Below are 20,088 nucleotides of genomic sequence, written 5' to 3'. Positions count from 1 at the left end.
ACCCCCCACCCCAGCTCTTCTATAGTTCTCATTCCCTTTCTGATTATATTACTAGTGCTTGAGCAGTGTCAAATAGCTTTGTATCTTTTATCCTTTGTTGCACTTGTAATTTTAAAGAACCATACAAGGTGATGTAAATTTGTTAACCTAATTTGTGGACAGTGGTTTCGCAGTGACACATTGTTTCTACATTACAAGTATAGAACATGTAGTGAAATCATTCATTTCTTCTGCATCTGCAACAATGTTTGAATCATATTTTAATTTTTACCGCCCAACCTTATTGCATAGGCAGTGGTGTATAGTGGTTTTTTGTTTTTAGATACATGCAGAAGGTTTTCCATTGGTAACTCTGTATTACAAAGCAGCAGATCTAAAATGAAATAACATTCTGCCAGTGCTGTCTGGAATTTACCTTTGATTGTAAACCAAACTTCTATGTGTCACTTCCAAAGTACATTCCATAAAAGTAGAATTCAGTGTTGCCAACAAAGAGGAATCTTTGGGACAAAGCCTGGAGGGTATGGTGGATCTTACTAAGTTTTGTAGATGCAAGATCAGTCAACATATTCTTGTGTCTGGATGGAGTGAATTGCATTTTATACACTGGTCAAATCATTGAGAGAACCAGAGGAGATAACATTCATTATGTAAGGAATCCAATTCTTCTTTGTCTTCTGCACTTCATGGATTAAGCTTAAAGCCTGTCCTTTTTTTCGGAGATTTACTGTGTGCTTCCTGTCATGTCCTCTTAACAGCTCTGCTTTCCATTGGGCTTTAAGCCGATGCTGATTTGGGAAGTTGAGTGTTGTCCGTTCACTAAAATATTCTGTATCTGGTGTTTCTTGTTCCCAGAAATTTAATGGCTACGCTTTGTATTTTGGGTAAATTTGTTATTGTACAGATACTCAGCATTCAGTTCTATGAAAAATGCTGGAAGAATGATAATTTTACTCTTGTGTCTTTTCTGGCCATATTTTAACATGTTATAAACAGTGCAAATTCCAACTTGTAGAAGTAGCTAGCTGTAACTTTAGTGCTATCTAGTATATTTTGACAGCCCAAATATCTGAAAGATGATAAATATTCTAAAATCACGTCATCCACAATGATTTTACTTTGGCCTTTCCATTACTTTGATGCCATATATATATTTGTGCGTGCGTGCGTACACGTACATAAATTGGTGGAGCAATCATAGTTTGACCATCCCTATACAGTATGTTGTCAGTGTGAGTAGTCAAACCTACAGAGCATCTTCAGCTCTAGAGCAATCATGAGAGATGTGGATCTAGATGATGTTTAGCTGAATTTCAGATGACTTTCATAAGATTAATGTCCACGTTGGACATTGTCACGAATTTTGTGAGATACAGCTAATGAAGCACGTTTTTCCAGTTGATCTCTGTGTGGATGAGAACTGGTGAGTTATAGAATCCAGAATCCTCAGTGATACCAATGTAAGCTGAATAGGAGATTGGAGGTTCTCATCCCTCTATCTTTGAGCTGTCAAATAACCATTTTGGATGATGTGGTCGTCCACCAATGTTGATTCCTACAATGACTGCCAGTCTACCACTATGCTGTTATACAGCTCCATTTAGTGTGTCATTGTGTCCTCCAAGCCACATGCACACTCTACAGTGTCATGTGGTTACTGTGACCCAGAGAAAAGAACTATATGCATAGAGGCCAAAAGCACGAAGATTATTGCAATTAGTTTGACTTTATGTCCTGTTGTTTGAAAAAGTCTCTTGCTTGTTCTAACAGAGAGAACTATTGTTTCAGGCCACCATTGCTCCTGAACAACAGTGCCCTGATTTTCTTTGAATACCTCCTGTTGCCTAAAATTTCATTCCACTGTTCTGAAATTACACATTGAGAATACTTATCGGTATGTGCTGCCTCACACTTGATACATCAGTTTCTACCTATCATTGGCTCACTATGCTAAAAATTTTGACAAATTACATTGCTTAGACAGTGCACCAGCTTTTCGTGTAATTAACAGCAGCATAATCACAGATGACTACTGGGTGTTCAGTACTTGAATAGCGCTCCACTTGTCAGTGAGCTATATGTTTAAGGTGTAGGTGAATGGGTGTCTTCTCCCATTCCTGTAACAATAGAGTGAGTGTACTCAACATTTCCTGAAGGTCACAATTTTTTTTCGCATTGTATTGTATCTTGTCTGATCCCCAAACTGTTTTGGCCATTGTACTGTGTATTTAGGTTTACTGTAGAGTTTGTGACTTAATATTTTAACGTCATAATCTTTGGCGTAGGCACAGTTGAAGACTGTGGCAATATTCATATACACAATAGTATATTTTTTTCCTTATTTTTAAGATCCATACAGTGCTTTCATTGATTTCTTGCCTGTTGGAACAGAAATTGTTACAAACTGGTATCCCACATTGTACACATTATTGGATTACTCTTTGTAAAATCAGACATAAGGGCATATTATAACAAGGTTTGAATATCGTGCGATTCATGCAACCGCCTAAGGAGAAACTATTCATTACTACATTTTGCAGACATAACTGTCTCATTTTTATGTTACATGTTCTGTAATACCATGTGATAAGAAAATACTGTGAGCAAGTGGTCTCCCGATCCGACTGAAGCTAATAGTGCGTTCACTAACAATAATGTGAATATACAGTTGTTTCTCACATATTTGTGTGCAGCTTCTTCATCGAAGTGCATGTCCTTTTTATGGGGAAAATGAAATCACATAAATTGTTAGTGCAGCCTGTAAAGATGATGAAAGAAGACAACTTTCGATATGTCTTGTGTAATTCTGTAAAACCATCATCTCAGTTTTATTGTAAATATGTCACTATTATTTTCCTTGGGACTATTTGTTGTTTTGACTTGAGTGATGAAGACCATTGCATATGTGTCTGCTGTTATTTAGTATTTAAAGTGTAGCAGTCTGTTCTTCATTTTTCTTAAAAAAAAAAAAAAGAGACAATATTTTCAACAACCTTCCTGGCAGATTAAAACTGTGTGCTGGACTGAGACTTGAACTTGGGACCTTTGCCTTTCGCATGCAAGTGCTCTGTCGACTGAGATACGCAAACATGACTCATAATCCATCCTCACAGCTTCAAATCCGCCAGTACAGATCATGAGTCATGCTTGGGTAACTCATTTGGTAGAGAACTTGCTCACAAACAGCAAAGGTCCCGAGTTTGAGTCCAGGTCCAGTACACAGATTTAATCTTTCAGGAAGTTTCATATCAGTGCGCACTCTGCTGCAGAGTGAAAAATTCATTTTGGAGTATTTTCAGCACGCTGTTGTATAAAGTGGAATTTAACTTTATGTGAAGTTTCAAGCTGTTTTCATAAAACACAGTATTAATGTAACGCTTGTTTCCTAGTTGTAAACTAATTAAATTATAAATAGAACTATACCTAAAATTTGTTGTGCTGTGCAAATCATATAGTTGCATATAGTTTTATGTTTATGATTCACAGGGAAGTTCCTCATCACCACCACCACCATCACCACCACCACCACCACACCAGCAACAGTGGAGGATCTTTGGCACCGTCATCAAATGGCCCCCATCACAACAAGTCAAGTTCAAATCAAGCTCTGTCATCTCAGTCACATCATCCGAAGCAGGTGTCTTCACGGAATGATGTTCCCATACGACAGTCTACATCTTCAGCACGTGATGCAGCACGTCGTGAACAAGCCCACAGCAGGGAAAGTTCAAAGCGGGATGTGTCTGTAAGAGGTACAAGTGAACACAAGTTCATACAACCATCTCGGCATGAAACCTCAGAGACAAGAATGCATAATACCTCACTACCCCAGGAGCTGCCAGTATCGTCAGCTGGTCATATTAAAAAAGAACCACGTTGTATTGAGCTGACAGCAGAGTCGGTTGTTCAAGGAAATGAAGCGGATGATATTAGATCATCAGTTTCTGATAGTAAGCATTCTAGTAACACATCATTATTCGCAAACTCGTCAAAAGATGGGATGATGGCTATGTCGACAGAAAGTAAAAATATTCAGGCAGAACATTCAAAATATACCCAGAATACAGATGCTGTGAGACACAGGGGTTCAAATGAAAACAAAAACATTCTCAATTTGGTTCACAGTAGTGGTGATGTACGTGTTAAGGAACTAATGAGAGCTGCTGGTTCAGCTGATAGTGATTTGTCTTCAAATATGTGGCAAGGTCCGTCACAGAAGAGTCACAGTGATGCAGCTTCAGATCAGCACAAACATCAACACAGTCACAAACATTCTGGATCTGATAGCAAACATCGTAGATCTAATTTCACTGATTCACACAGCACTATTGCTGACATGTCAGAGCGAAGAGCAGATGGCAGGAACAGTTCTGAAGTGTCAAAATCCAATATTCTTGCTTCTCAGCCAGGAAAAAGCGATGTGAGAACAGAGCTTAAAGGTGATCGTAAGTTGGAAATGCCTTGTGATGTGAAGTATGATAGACCGGAAAGGTGTGAACCTAAACAGGAACAGATACAGAATAGAGATGACCACAATGAAGACACTGTAACAATAGCACCAACTAAAAATGTATCTTCAAAATCACAGCAAAGTTCTGCTTCAGTTAGTTATAGCTCAGAGAAGTCTAGTCACAAAACTCACCACAGATCCTCAAGTCATACATCTCGAGAAAAATCATTGTCTGGGCAACTTCAGGTACATTCTCATGGACAGGGTACATCCCCAGGCAAGAGTCAGAAATCTCTCTTAAAAGTGAAATCGAGTGGACATTCGTCCAGCAATAAAGCAGATACATTGCAGGTACCGAGCATTAGTGTTAGTCATTCCTCTAGCCGAGTGGATGTGTCATCCGCGTCTTCTCAGGTTTCAAGTGGAAAAAATGATCAGTTCGCAGTTAATGGTCTTCCTGTTGCAGTTTCTGGAGAAAGTAAAAAGAAGAGGTCTGAAAAAGATGTGTCACCATCAAAACTGTTACAGGTTGAACATGAAACTGAAACAGTTAAGCATAGTCCATCAAATTTGTCCACTCCCAGCAAGCAGTTAGGAGGAACCTCTCAGAAGACACACAGTTCAGAGAAAACCACACCAACAAGAGAATCACCGCACACACCTCGTGTGGCGAAATCCAAGCAGCGTACACCATCATCTGCAAGAAAAGTTCCTTCACAGCCACCTGATACTACTCAGATACATTTTGGGTCTCCACCTCTAGTTGCCCCAAGCACTCCTGGAAAGAGTATCTCATCGGGAACCTCAAATCAAAGCCATAACCGTAACAGAACAAGTAGTTCAAGCAGTGAGCCTGAATTAGTGCCAGTGGTTAAGAAGCTAGACGAGATAGCAGGTTATGAAAACATAATCAGAGAAGCAAAGATGGGAATTAAACTACCGGGTAAAGCATCAGAGGCAACTCAGTCAGTTCGTGAAAAGAAGAAAGATGAAAGTGGAATGAAAGCTACAGCTAAGAGTATGCCTGCATCAAAGGATGCAAAACCTACAAATATTGTTCGACAGTTTCCTAGTCACATGGTGGCAGAGTCACAAAAACCATCTATTACTAGTGATTTGGGAGCAATAGCATTTCCATCACCAGCAGCAGAAAGTGGTAGTGGTTTCTCTGGTTCACTTATCCATGAACTTAATCTTAACAATAACAACATGTTAGATGTTGTAACATTGCTTGATGTTCCGTATGAGAAGACTGTGACACTGACTTCAGAAGGGAACCATGTCGACACTCCTGTGACATCTGAAGCGACTGATGCCGATGACTCATTGTTAAAAAAGGTGTCGGAACATCATAGAAGTGACAAAAAGAAGAAAAAAGAAAAGCACAAACATAAAGATAAAAGAGATGAGAAAAAACATAAAAGTAAACACAAAAGTAAAGATAAAGAACGCTACAAAGTGGAGCAGCCTGAATCTATTCCAGCAGCTGCTGTTCCGATTAAAATAACGATACCAAAAGGAAAGATACAAAGTAGTTCATTGGAACCAGCATCTACCAGTTCCGGATCTGGATCAGAACTGAAACTGAAGTTAGGGCAAAAACTGAAAATTGCCAGAGACCAGTTAAAAAAACTAGATGTACCTAGTGATCCTCCACAAACTCTGCCAAATACCCCGTTAAAAGTGAAGATTCCTCAAGCTGCTCCTAGTGGTCCTCTGAAGATTAAAATCAGTTGTAACAGTGATAGTGGCAGTGCAACGAGTTCTTCGACTCCTGTAAAAGACAATCGAAAACGTGAGTGGACCGCTTCCAAGTCAGAGATGATAAATCAGCCGCCTCACAAAACTGCACGTGTGACGACACCAGAGTCGTCAAAAAAATCTACGGGTAGCAAGCACAATGGGGCCGAATTGCGATCCAGCAGAGGGCCTCATAGTACTAAGGTATGTGATAGGGGTCAAGTTAATCTGTCCAATTTTGGAGACAGCGTTTCATATCTGTACCATCCTTACTATGACCAACCATATCATCATCCCCAGGGGATTATTCCTCAGCCTGACTACATGTATGGGTACTATAGCATGCCGTATGACATGCAGCAGTCCATGCACATGCCAATGCTATCAGTTCCGCCACCACCATTGCCACCTCACCTACACTCCATACCACCACCGCCATTACCTCCATTGGAACTTCGTCCACCCTCACAGCCACCATTGCCCAAAGATCCCCCTCCACCTGTTCCTCCACCCCCTCCTCTTCCATCTTCACCACCTTCATCATAATGTGCTATAAATATTGTATGATACTAATGTAAAGAGGCATGCTTGTGTTAAAAAGTTCCTAATCTCTTAATGTGAAGTAAGAGTGTGATAGTAGATGCATTACTATTTGCATGAAATTTCTTATTGAAAATTCTGAAGTACAAGAATTAAATTACTTTCGTCCATGTGAAAAACTGTGTGCAGTTGGATGAAGACTGCATGTATCGTTTTTTAGTGAAAGGAGTGGTATCATTTGGAGTTGAATATATTTTTATAGCATTGACCGTATTGTTTTATTTAAAGTCTAGAAATCTGTTACATTTGTGGAGGTGTCACCTTAGTCCTTCAGATGTTATCCTCAGGTTATAAATCAGTTTTGATGGCAGATATTCTTGCATTCTTTTTTTCCCATGTGTCAAATGGTAAACTTCTTTCCATCCCTCAGCATTCTCTATCTCATACACACAGAGATAAATATATACTTATGTTCTTAGTCTTCTTTTGATTTGTGCAATATTATTATTCTATGAAGTTATCAGATACTCAAGAGTCTTTATTTCCAGTGAATCATGCTATTCATTCTTGTTTTGTATATTGAATGTTTGGAAAGTATTTCTTTATTGAGATGGGATATATTGTTACTTCTTTTTAAATGATTTATTATTTGTATGCATGTTTCCATGAATAAATTGTCTTTAATTTAATTGTTTTCATTCAATTTTTGCAACAAACTCATCAGTTTTTATCACATTAAATGCTGCATATATGGGAGGAGTCTGCCCATCAACACTTTTTTTTCTATATGAAATTGTTTACAATTATAATTAGGGGAGTGGTGATATGTAAGAGTATTTTTCAAACATCACTGATTCTTTTACATTAATTTGAAGCTTGGAGAAGTCTTTCATTGATTGGTTCATTTTAAGCTATAGTGACCATCAAATTAACCCCCCTCCTTTATTCCCAGCTTCCTGTGATTATAAATTGGTGATTGAATGCCTTACATCACTAGCCAGTTTCACTGAAGTTTCAGTAAAGTTCTCAACATTGGAACAGAAATGGATGCTACACCCTTCCTTTGCTTACAAATGACTCTGTAATGAAAGTATTGAAATGCATGATTTAATGAACACTCTGTTGTAGCTGTGTGTGTGTGTGTGTGTGTGTGTGTGTGTGTGTGTGTGTGTGTGTGTGTGTGTGTGTGTTTTTATTGAGAAAGTTGTGTGTGTGAAGAAAGTTGTTAGTTAATTTGAGTCCAGTGATTATTAGTAAATTCCTCTCGGTAAACTGTCAATTGAATTAGGAATAAAGTTATGTCAGATTTTCTTTATTATGGTATCAAATTCGAAAGTACATTAAATATTTAAAAGAAACTTAATTCTGTAATGCTTCTCATGTTGTTGGAGAAATTCTTTGAGTCTTTCAGGAGCTTCTGAGACAACAGAAAAGAGCCGCATTAGAGCAGTTTTAAGCAAAGCTTTACAGTACCTTTATCTTTGGAGCTTGAATTAAATGAATGATCAATTATAAAAGAAGAATTTTTATGGAACTCTGACGCAGCTAAATGTCCCTCGCACTCTTTGACTGAAAAAATCTGAATGAATTTTGTGATGAAGCATCAAAATTTTTCACGGGTCATGACTAGGATATACTAACAGTTACAAAAATATGTTTTTAAGCATTGTTTTTCCCATTGTTTGTATTTCAGCATTACCGGTTGTGTTGTGCCAAGCACTTAATTGTCTTTAAAAATGCTAGTATGGAGGAATCTGAGAAGCACTCTGAAATAAAAAAAAAAGAACAATTTAAAACTTCCTTGTTACCTGCTTGATGCATACAATTTTGTACTTTACCCTCACATGATTAGGCATTTGTAAATTTGAAAGGAAAATTTATTTAAGAAAGTATAGCTTCTGGCCAAATTGGATGCTTGTTTTGCTGTAAGTTTTATAATGGCGTCTCCAGACTGGTACCTGAAAACCAGACATTTTAGTTGACATATAGATATTAAGGAAATTTGATACACTGCTAGAAAAAGTCACTCTGTTAATTAAGCTTTGTATATTTTCACATTTCCTTACCTTGAAAAGTGTGTTACACTAAAGATAACATCTTAATATTTGCTGTCTATATATGTTTTGAGCTCTGGAGTGTTCTTATTTATTATGAATTAAAATATCTCTCATCTGTGAGCAAACTACATATATTTGTTGTGGGAGGTGCACAGTTATCGCCAGTATCTTGCTACCCCCATACCTCTCCCCATTTGTTGCGTGTCTTTGCATGAAATAGGGGTGATTCTTATTAACACTTAAAGACCTCCGAAGTGATGTATATGACACTGCAACAAGTAATTTAATGTAAGACACATGGGGCTGCAAATGTTGGGAAATACTCAAAACGTGGATGACAAATGTTGAACATGTGGCGTCCCCAGATGATGTACTTCACTGCATGTGCAACAATTGGGCTTGTTGATCCTGCCACCACTGTTAGGGGCAGTGCTGCACATTGCTCTACTAGGCTACTCTGTTTTGGAATACTTTTTGTAAATGTGATCAGTTGTAAATGTAGAAGCTACTAAATTATTTTCCTCACTGTAATCAAGCAAAAGCTGTTCTAATTTTGTGTTTCTTTCCTTTTTTACCATCTTTCTTTGTTTACAGACTTTATTTAGTAAAGAACGTGTATATCATATACTGGTATCGATGCAGTTCACAAAATTATACTTATTTACTTGTGGTACCATATGGTAGGTTCTTGTTGTACTGTACTTTGCAGCTAACCAACGGAGACCACAAGACTAGTAAATAAAATAATAAATGTCACCTCAGTGTAAATGCACAACTGTCTAATGAAAGAAAAGAAAAGAAGAAGAAGAAGAAACACCCACTGCCTATCAGACCCAAGACTCGAACCGTGAGCTACATTGACATGAATACTTGTCTTGGGTTGGGATGATTAGGTCCAACAGGCTGACTGACTCCACTGCTGCAGCTGGGGACATGAAATGTCCAACATTTGTCATCTACTTTTGGGGTATTTCCCAACATTTGTGGCCCTATGTGTCATATATTAAATTACTTTTCTCAGTGTCATCTACATCACTTCTGTTTTTTTTTAAACATTAATAAGAGTCACACTATATAATGCAGTGTAAGTGCAAAGTTAACTAAAAACTTTCATCAGTCTTTCTCATATAACTGTGCAATGTCTACTTTCATATGTCCAGCCTTATCTTTGATATTCTTTTGTCTTGTACTTTAAAGGTTATTTGAGAAAACTATTCTATTGTTTAACAGTGAAAGTTTATTTTCAGGTATGTGAAACTTGGCTAGACATTAATAAACATTTCTGAGCTATAGTCAGGTGTAGTCATGTTACCTTTATGCAGCATGTCTTCTAGACTGTGTGTGTGTGTGTGTGTGTGTGTGTGTGTGTGTGTGTGTGTGTGTGAGAGAGAGAGAGAGAGAGAGAGAGAGAGAGAGATCCATTTGTGGTGATACTTGGTGAACAGTAAATTACATTTTCTTATCTCTAAGAGCAACTAGTGTCAGACTTCTTATCTGATAACAAAAAGCTTTTTTGGGCATGGGGAGAAAAAAAATTACAAGGGAATTTTTTTTAAAAACAAAAACTGATTCTTATTCTAAAAGATCTCAACAAGTATGCTCTAAGATGTAGGCTGCATATGGTGTCCTACCAGTGTATTTCAGCATTGACACTACCAGAATTGAACATGGTTTTGTTCACTAGTGCTTCCAGAAGTTCGTACTAGTCTAGAGGAAGACTTCTTTGGCAGCTGTTTTGCAACATGCCATATAATAGTGTTGCTATATTAATCACAGTTTCTTCTAATAAAATACTGTGAGAGTATGGGCTGTCAAGTCTCTCATGGGCTGAATTTGTCTTCTTTAGCAGGTACCATTTCCAGAACGTAAAATAATATGTTAAAGTTTACACTGTGAATCGGATCAATAAGAGCTGCTAATACTTACAGAAAAATTTGGCGCACACACACTCACATAGTGGACTGGGTACTGGAGAAAGTTTCAAGTCCCAAGAACAATTTATTTGAAATGAATAAGATAACTCTGAAATTTAGTAGTGAACAGTTTCATAGATCAAACATACTTCATAAAATTTCTTGATGACATATTAATTGTGCTCCATTTACAATTAGTAAGTTTTATGGTCAATTTGAATTTGTCTTAGAGAGGGGCCATTTAGCAGGCCTACACGTAGGCCTAGCACAGGTACATGCACATAATGTGTACTTTCTGTCTATTAATGATGTTGCCAAGTTGGTCAGTAGCTTATTTGACTGAATTATGAATGGACATATTTGTTTGAATGTGTCATTGAGACAGAGTGGACTAAGTGCTCTAGTTCGTAGGCAGATTAAGTTGGACTGCTCAATGTATATACAACATGTATCATGTTGCAACAATATTCAAAATGATATTTTAAAACTAGAAAAATAAATTTCTCACTGTCACAGTGACTCTTACTTAATTGTAGATGTTGGTTTTAACGTGATCTTTATTATTATTCCAGGCACTCAATAATGAACCATCCCAGTCAGTTTTGAAATAGACGTTGAGTACAAAACACTTTTAATGGGCATCTGGAACAGAGTTGTACACTAAATGCATCATAGACTAAGAGTTTTTGATCTTTTTTATTGCACATCATTCTGAACATAGTTAGCACACACAAACCACTGATTCCTTAAAGAATCAAACTCCTGTGTGTAAAACAGCTTTAAACTGCTAATTACCATACAGATCAGTTAACATGTTAAATGTTTGATATTAAACACGTAAGTGAGAAAAAGTTTAGTAAAGGTTTGAAATTTTGTTTAAAGTTTACTGTCATTATCAAACCTGGATGAGTATGATCTGGCTAATTTGCACTCCGTTTTAAACAAAAACTAGTTTTTCATGCATCTCAATGTTTATGATGTCATATCTCCTGAACCGTCTGCCATAGAATGATAGGATTTTGCAGGTACATTCACTGTTACATGAGAAGACTGCAGGATGTTTTGTGAATACAGTTTAGAAGTAAAGAAGAGATAAATTAAAATGTCATGTCTGCTGCAGCAATTTTACTGCATGAACAATGAAATTGTAGTAAGGGATAAACTTTTTCCCTTTCATCATGTTTTGAGTTACGTTGTGCGAGTAGTAGTTTTGTGAAAGTTTGAAAGTATGTGTAAAGTTTGTTGCAAGTCAATAAGTGCTCTCAGATCCTGAATGAATACAATCTGGAAATTTACGTGTGGTGAGTTATCCTGTCTCAAGACATATACACAGTTTAGAACTCTAATACTTGTCTTATCGTGTTGAACCTTTCACATAAGATTATGTTTCTTAATGAGTAGATTATGTCAGCATCTGTAATTTTTATATTCAATCACTATTTATATGAAATACTGAAAATCAAAGTCTTGGCATCCCTGGAAGCTGTTAGGTAGGCAACATACAACACTCTGCAGGTTTCGTGCCGTGGGATAGTCGCTTAGTAATATAGATATCAGTAACATACATATGCACACAACAAATGCCAACAGAATTTAAAAAAAAAAGGCATATTAGAAATGGTCCTAGTGACATCAGAACCTTGAGTTTTAAGGTTTACTGCTTGATGAATTGTGTTTACTTGTAACCTGGCAGTATGCAACAATGAATGGTTGCTTAATAGGTTCAATGATTCCTTTCATATGGACTGTTAAACAACTTGACATTCAATATGGAGGGGATTTTTTGATGATATAGCTGTGTGTGCCATACCATGATCTGGGCACTGTTGTATATGACTGACTGGAACTAGTGTTTGTTGCTTTTACACTCTGTCTGAGGGGTCTCTCCTTTGTCTCACATTCCTGTTTGGCTAATGTTTGATCTAGGTGTCAAAAAACACAGCTGTCTACCTTTGCATTGTATGATTATTAATATCTTCACAACCATTTGAAGTGTCTGCTTGACAGCATCCATTTTGCTACCAATACCAGAGGCTCTTTTGTCAAGTACACTATGGCAGGACTAACATCAAGTCTGAATTTACTGTACAATTTAATTCATATTTGTGAGAAGTTCTAATGTTTGATTTTAATCACAATTTTGGGATTATGCTGCTTGATGGGATCTCATATTTGTCAGTTGTTGTTGAGCGAAAGAGAGAGAGAGAGAGAGAGAGAGAGAGAGAGAGAGAGAGAGAGAGAGAGAGAGCGTGGGGGGGGGGGGGACTGAATAAGAGTAATATTTGCATATGATAGACAGCCATTGCAAGTATTCTCTGCGTGAGGAGTCATTTCTGTGTTGGATGTTTGTTTCCAGACAGTTCTTAGCTTCAATGCAGAATTTTCAATTGTTATACTAAAAATAAGATTTTTGTAATTGTGTATTGTGATCCTGTGTAACCTAAATAAAAATCTAAAATACGAGCTCTATAACTTGGGCAGTTTCAGAACAGTAGTTCATCTTATTGGGAGTGTGAATTAAAGAATGAAAGTCAAATTAAAATGTCTGTAATTAAACTTATAGTTAAAAATAAGAACTGCAGATCTGTTACTACAACTTTAGTTTAGTATGCAATTTATTTTGCAATCAATACATACAATCAGATATCATCTGATAAGAACTAGCAAGAACTAGTGTTCTCATAGGCTATCCACAGATTAAGCAGGTAAACCACCCAGCAACCCAGGCAAAGCGAGTCGCGGAGGGCAGAATGATAGTGAAATCTTTTTATACAGTGACTAAATAAGTGCCCCATTTTTATAAAGTTTTTATTAAGTTTTTATTGACAAGTGTATAGATACAAAATACTGATTTAATGATTTTTTAATTCTTATTATGATGTTAATTTAGTTGACAGAAAATGCATTATCCAAAGTTATTTACATATCATTTTTGTCATTTTAAAACACCGTCTTTCACTCTCATTGTATCCTTCACAGTGTGATGCGAATCTATTTAGGAAATTTTAAAGTGCCTTTGTATAATGTGATATTGTATGTTGGAGGAAAATGCAGAAAAGAAAGAGAAAGAAATAAATGAATGAGTAACTTTATTTTTAATAGCAAAGGAATTTGCAGACATGCATGAAAAATCTATAGAACCCAAAAATAACAAGAATAGAACTGAGAGCGGGAAGAAGGCCTTTCATTGCACAGTTGGGACATTTGGCAACAAGAAGGAGATGGAGATGGAAGAAGATGATGATGGTGAAGATGAAGGAGGAGGAGCAGGAGGAGGTGGGGGGGGGGGGGATGGGGGATGGCAGATTGAAATGGAGAAGTTGTCTTTTCATTACTGTAGTGATGTGATACATCTGGAAACTTTATTGTATCAAATGTTTCGCGATGCTGCTTGCCCTTTAGAGAGAAATTTCTGTAAGATAACAAACATGTTAAAGAAAGCAATGTGTTAAAATGTAAGCATATTGGTAGACGATATGAATAAATTGGAGTTTTAGGCTATCTTGAAGGTGTAGCCTTGTATGGAAGCACATTGGAAATGATAACAGTCCAGACAGAGGATATTAGATTCGTATGAAATGTGGTGTTACAAAAGGATGACGAAGAAAATGAACAGGTACTGAATCAGATTGGTGGGAAAAGAAATTTATGGTACAACTTGATTAAAAGAAGGGACTGTTAGATAGGACACATCCTGAGGCATCGAAGAATAGGAATGGTGCAAGGGAAGTATGTAGGGTAAAAACTGTAGAAGGAAGACCAAGGTCCTCAACCATCAAGTAGTAGTTTATTTGGAAATGATAGATGGAAGTGTAAGGCATGGGGAGGGGGTAAAAATTGGAGGGGGAAGACCAATGTTTGATTGCAGTAGGCAGGTTAAAATGGTGAAGGTTCCAGTAGTGTTGCACAAATGAAGAGATTTCTACTGGATAGGCTAGCATTCTGCTGGATAGACTAGCATGAAGAGCTGCATCACAACAGTCTTTGGATTGAAGACAACCGCAATGACAGCCAAATTGATGACAAGAAAATCTATAAAGTACTAAACAATACATTTTGTTATATAGAGGATAAAAATTAATTCACATCTGCTATTTCAGCAGTGTAAAAGTGTATCATGAAATAACCAAGTTATCATCATTTGCCTATTATTTTAAGTGCACGGTAGTCCTAAAATTGTGAGGAGTAGATGGTATAACAAACGTGGAGACTTCAATAGACGTATAGTATTTGGGAGCATCTGGCCATCCTTATAGCAGTTTTCTTTAGTCACATCAGTTGAATACTAGCATGATTTCCTTAACAAAATGGCTGGTTTCATCCTCCACAAATGTACAAATTGGGATAGTACTGCATCACAAACTTGTTTTAATCGTACATTCTTTCTTTGTGGTCACATAAAGATGATGATAACTGTTGATGTCTGCTTCACTGCGCCGTCATATCAAACTTTGGTTCATTTTATCAGAACATGGGGAATGAATTGTATTCCATCTAAAGTAGAATGTGAGCAACCACTGTGAATACTATCATATCTTGTTAGTGTTTGTGATGTACCTTCATGTGATCAGTTTTTCCACATTACTTTGGTTTGTTAGACATAGCACTTATGTTGAAGATGCACTGCTGAATTGGTCAGCATGTGCTTCCATCATGATATTACACCTTCCTATTAGAAGTCTTGAGTGTGAGATGATCACAGACAAATACCTGGAATATAACAAATCTATTAGGAAATGCCAGTTACGTATTTGTTTAGGTTGCCCAATAGTACCACATCACCCTGCCTCAGCCCCCTCCCCCTCCCAACTGTTGTTATTTATTCATCATCTTGTATTTAAAGGGCAACCAGATTCCTTAAAACACCAGTTCTTAATTAATTATTCATTCTACTACTGTAATTGTACTGTAGTAGTTGAACCTAATAACTAATTTTCAATGTTCACGTATATGGAGTGTTGTTTTTTTTCTATAAATTCCAAATATTTACACTGTACAGTTTTCTTCTTGATCAAAGTTAAATGCAGCCAAAAGTAATATGTAAACACTCAATTTCATTACCCAAGAATAAGTGTGAAAACTTCTTTGCAACAGCTTTTCTCCTGATGGTGTAGAATCAATCTAAACATTTATTTAACTATGTTCAAGACTGAGAGCTGGTTATTTAGTAGTAAAATATATTTGAAAATGCTTGCACGTATTCACTTGCTGTGTGCATTTCAGTTGAAAGATATTTATAGACCCATCCCAGTTAAGAATAGGGAATGTATTATTCTCAACAATTTAAGATACCTGAAAAGAAAATATCATTGTCAATGTGGTTAAAGTACTGTTTGTACAGTAATTTCCAACAGATATGTAAGTCTGGTTTAATATTAACTGATATTCATTGAGGATGATTTGTAATTTCTTAATGTGTGCATAAGGTATATGGATTGTATAAAGAAAGCAACTGCAGCTATGATTGAAAATCTGCTCTCAACAAGTTGGGATACAATTTGCTATTAAACTGTTGATTGTATTATATAACTTTTGTTACCTTGCTGTTCTGTGTTTCGCATTTTACCATCTGCAATATATAACAGTAGCTTTCATTGAACATATCTGCATATGTTTCATTAGGTAGAGTGCATTTTGTGAATAGTAAATGAGGCAGTTTCAAAGATGTGTGTACTTTCAATGCATCTGTGGATCTGACAACAGTTATAAACAAATTGTAATGTTCTTATTGTGTGGTGTTTTATTCTGCTACAAGGTAAGGTAGTGTTATTTGCAAGCATCATAATGGAATTTAAATTGCGTTGGAGATTGATGCAACTAAGGGTGGTCGGCTTTTCGGTACTGTTATGGATTGTGGTTAAGATTACATATTCATTCATTGAATAACATGTGACACAACTATCATATTGGAGCTGATAAGGTAGTAATGATAAATTATTGTTCATGCTTGGAATTATTTTTATCACTAAACTGTGAAAGCTGCTGCAATATGTATGCGTAAAATACAGTCGCTTTGCTTGTTAAAGTATGCAGTTGGAAGACTTTGTATTGATGTATTCTTAACTGGTTCTTTATATGCTGAAAACAGCAAATTATGTATTTACCTGTTAACGTATCTTGGAATTCACATGTAAAAAACGTTTAATTTCAGGAAAGACAACAATATTTAAAGAAAAAATTATTTTAATCTTGATGCTTTATGTGGACCCATTCAATTAGCCAAGCCGACCAGCACCTGATTTGCGGAACCAATTGTACACTCATTACTATTGAGCATTTTTGTCAATTTTATAAACAGTTGCACATTTGATTTCATAGTTAAGTGTTTCACAGTTTCTTCTTGCAGCTGATTATTGAAATTTGAAGATTGTAAAAAATTGTTTTGCATTTTAACCAACAATTTATTCGTCTCTGTTAGCCTCATATCATGCTTCGTTGTATTGTTCACAGTTTGTGTACTGATTTTCATTATCATTATTTTCATCATTATTCATAATGATATGTAAATAATTTTTATGTTAGTATAAAACATAAACACCAAATCTGGAAACTAAAAAAGCAGTACCAGTGAAATGTAGCAGTGGTAATGGATTGTAAGGCAGTGGAAGGAAAATGAGAGAGTAGAAGAGAGCAGGAGAAATCATTTAAATTTTGGTGAAGAGGAAAAGTAAGCGTAGAGTGAGGGAAGCCATAATTGAAAAAGAAATAAATCTGAATTCCTTAATGCATTGTGTAATTCAAAAGTAAGGGTCTTTTGTTTACATTTAAGTATCGATGTATCGGAAACACAGTTGCTCGAATGCATAACTATCTATTAACTGCTTACAAAGCTGTAGAAGTCTTTGTTTTTGTTTGGTAGTCATTTGGGTATAGATGACAGCAAACACCAATTACTTACAAAAAGCGTTGCTTCCACTAGTTTCAAAGTGCATGCTGTAATTTAATATTTATGTACAAAATATTCTACAGCTGCTCAGATTCATTGAGAATTGTGCCTAGTTTATGAGCCTACAGTAATGAATGAAGTAAAAGGCCAGACAATGACATTGAGACTTCAAAAGTGATTGTAAAAATGCGCGTGATGAAGAGTGGAGTGGCAGATCTAGTATCCTGACTGATTAAATTGTGCAGCATGTGGTGCAAAATCTATGATCAGGTTGACTGTTGGAGACTGCTGCTCAGGCTGATGAATTCCCCGTGTTGGATGCCCTACATTTTACGTGTTTGTCATGAAAAAGTGTGGATATCACAAATTATATGCAAGATGGATGCCAAAAATGTTTATTAGCCAACACAAAGAATGATAAATGTCACATACATGTGTGTTTTTGAACAGATATCGTCAAGAAAAATGATTGGTTTTCACACATTGTTATGGGCAACAAGACATGCATATCCTACAGCAAAACGTGATCAAAACAACGGTCAATGCAGTGGGGAGGGGGGAAAATAAAAAGGACTTAATCTCTTATTCAAGCCAAAAATGATGACTTTCATTTTCAGGGATGAAAATGGTCTTCCTTTGGTTGGTCAACAATTACAACTGACATTTACTATGAAATGTTCATCAAATGAGATGTGCCATTCAGAATTGATGCAACAGCTGTAAGGGATAGCTCTCCTCCACGACACTGTGTGATCACACTGTACTACCCATACCAAGGATAAGATTCAGCATTAAAACTTTTAACTACTCATCCTACAGTTCCAAACTTGTGCCCAGTAACTGTTACCATGTCTTGCCCTCAACTCTGGCTTGGTTGACAATGATGTGAAGAAAGCACCAAGCGGAAAACTTATATGCAGAGGGATTAAAGAACGTATTGCAACTTTACAGCTTATGGTTACAGCAACAGTAGTCTCAGAAGTCTGGCTGGGATGTAATTATGAGAAGCAAAGGTCGGGTATTGAGGTTGCAACAGTAATAAGTCACAAATACAAAATGGAAATTTCTGAGAGTAGAACAGGGGATAGTATTGATATAATTGAAATTTTTTGTTTGTTGTATTGGTAATTGTGCCACATGCTGAAAAATATAATGTTTTGGACAGTTTTATCACCATTGGCAGTTGATCCAAAGTTGTTTAGGGTGTATAAGGAGTCTTCACTTTAAATAGTTATGGAATGATCATCTTAATTGAAAGGTGACATCACTTTTTGCAAAGATGATATGTAAGAAGTATGTCCCAAAACTGCAACCACATTGTAAACATTGTGAAAGTGCATGAATGAGTGTTGGACTCTCTGCAGTTAGAAGCGTATGAATACTTCACACCTTAGGCATACCGGAAAAAAGAGGAAACATATTACATGAAGAATTAATTATGAAAATGCTTTGAGCAAGATGAGCACCACATTTGTTGAATGCAGGCCAAAAAACAGATGTGCAAACAAACTTTAGGCTGTTTTAAACCTAACCAACCAATTTTATATACCAGTTTGTTTCTGTGAGTGAAATGTGGTTTCGGCCAATTGAAGTAGCAGTCGGACCAAGAGTGGAAGTATATGGTTCTGAAAAAATAAGGGGATGGGGGGGGGGGGGGGGTTGGGGAAAGCAAGTATAATCTGTAAAATGGTTTATGTACAGTGTTTCCTGGAATGCCTACCTTCCATAGTGTTTGCCAATTGCTGTTTATGCCCTTTACAAATCTTTTGGACCAGCCAGATTTTAGAACAGAATGTTAGGCACTTGAATTGTAAAAGAGAGAGAGAAATATATTCAGAACAATGCACCTGTCTTCAAAGAAGTGAAGTATTAAAGTACAAACTGGATGGACATCTGTGTGTTTCATCAGTTTTGCACTTGTGTATTCCTACAGCTACTGAAATTTGTGGCTGGGATGTTTAGAGTCCAGTGAAGAGGTTACGGCAGCCTAGTTCTTCAACAACTGCTCTTCAAGAATGAAGCATGATAAGCCAGGTGTGTTTAAAAAGGCGATTGGGTCAGAAATTAATGGTGTTTTTTAACTAAAAAATTATAACTTTTTACTGTTAGATTGGTAACATTCAACATTGCTCTTGTAAGTGGAATGATTGATAAATACACTACAAATTTGACTGATGAAGAAGTGTGTTAGTATTCTTTCACTGAAACTTTATTTTATATATGCATAATATTTACAATAAAGTTTTCTGAAGTGAAAAGTGTGAATGTGCTGTTTGCAAATTGAATGATGAAATATTATGTTGGAGAACCAAATGGGCCCTACGAGCTGCAAGATTAGGAGGTACAAGTGTGTGCAATTTGCTAGGGGTGAAGTCATATTAACATTTTCCAATTCACAACTGTCAAGAAGACTGGATTATCACAAACTGTTCACTGAGACTACACGACATGGTATTGCAGAAAATACATCACAAAGCCTTAAGATGCTTTTAACATTCACGT

General features: G+C 36.5%; 1 protein-coding gene across 3 annotated transcripts in view; it reads left to right on the top strand.

Annotated features, from left to right (window-relative positions):
• The window catches only part of LOC124721986 (cyclin-T-like), a 117,068-nt gene that overhangs the window by 85,511 nt on the left and 11,469 nt on the right, over positions 1–20,088 (top strand). For 2 of the 3 annotated variants that reach the window (XM_047247156.1, XM_047247155.1), the window contains one exon: positions 3,487–7,281. In XM_047247156.1, the coding sequence (XP_047103112.1) occupies positions 3,487–6,736 (3,250 nt within the window). In that variant the 3' untranslated portion in view covers positions 6,737–7,281. Of the gene's footprint in view, positions 1–3,486; positions 7,282–20,088 lie in introns of those variants that run through there. The other variant, XM_047247157.1, reaches the window with a different exon arrangement.

The sequence above is a fragment of the Schistocerca piceifrons genome, chromosome X (assembly GCF_021461385.2).
Source record: "Schistocerca piceifrons isolate TAMUIC-IGC-003096 chromosome X, iqSchPice1.1, whole genome shotgun sequence".
Classification (NCBI taxonomy): domain Eukaryota; kingdom Metazoa; phylum Arthropoda; class Insecta; order Orthoptera; family Acrididae; genus Schistocerca; species Schistocerca piceifrons.
The sequence above is the reverse complement of the archived record's forward strand: the minus strand, read 5'-3'. Positions and strand labels throughout refer to the sequence as shown.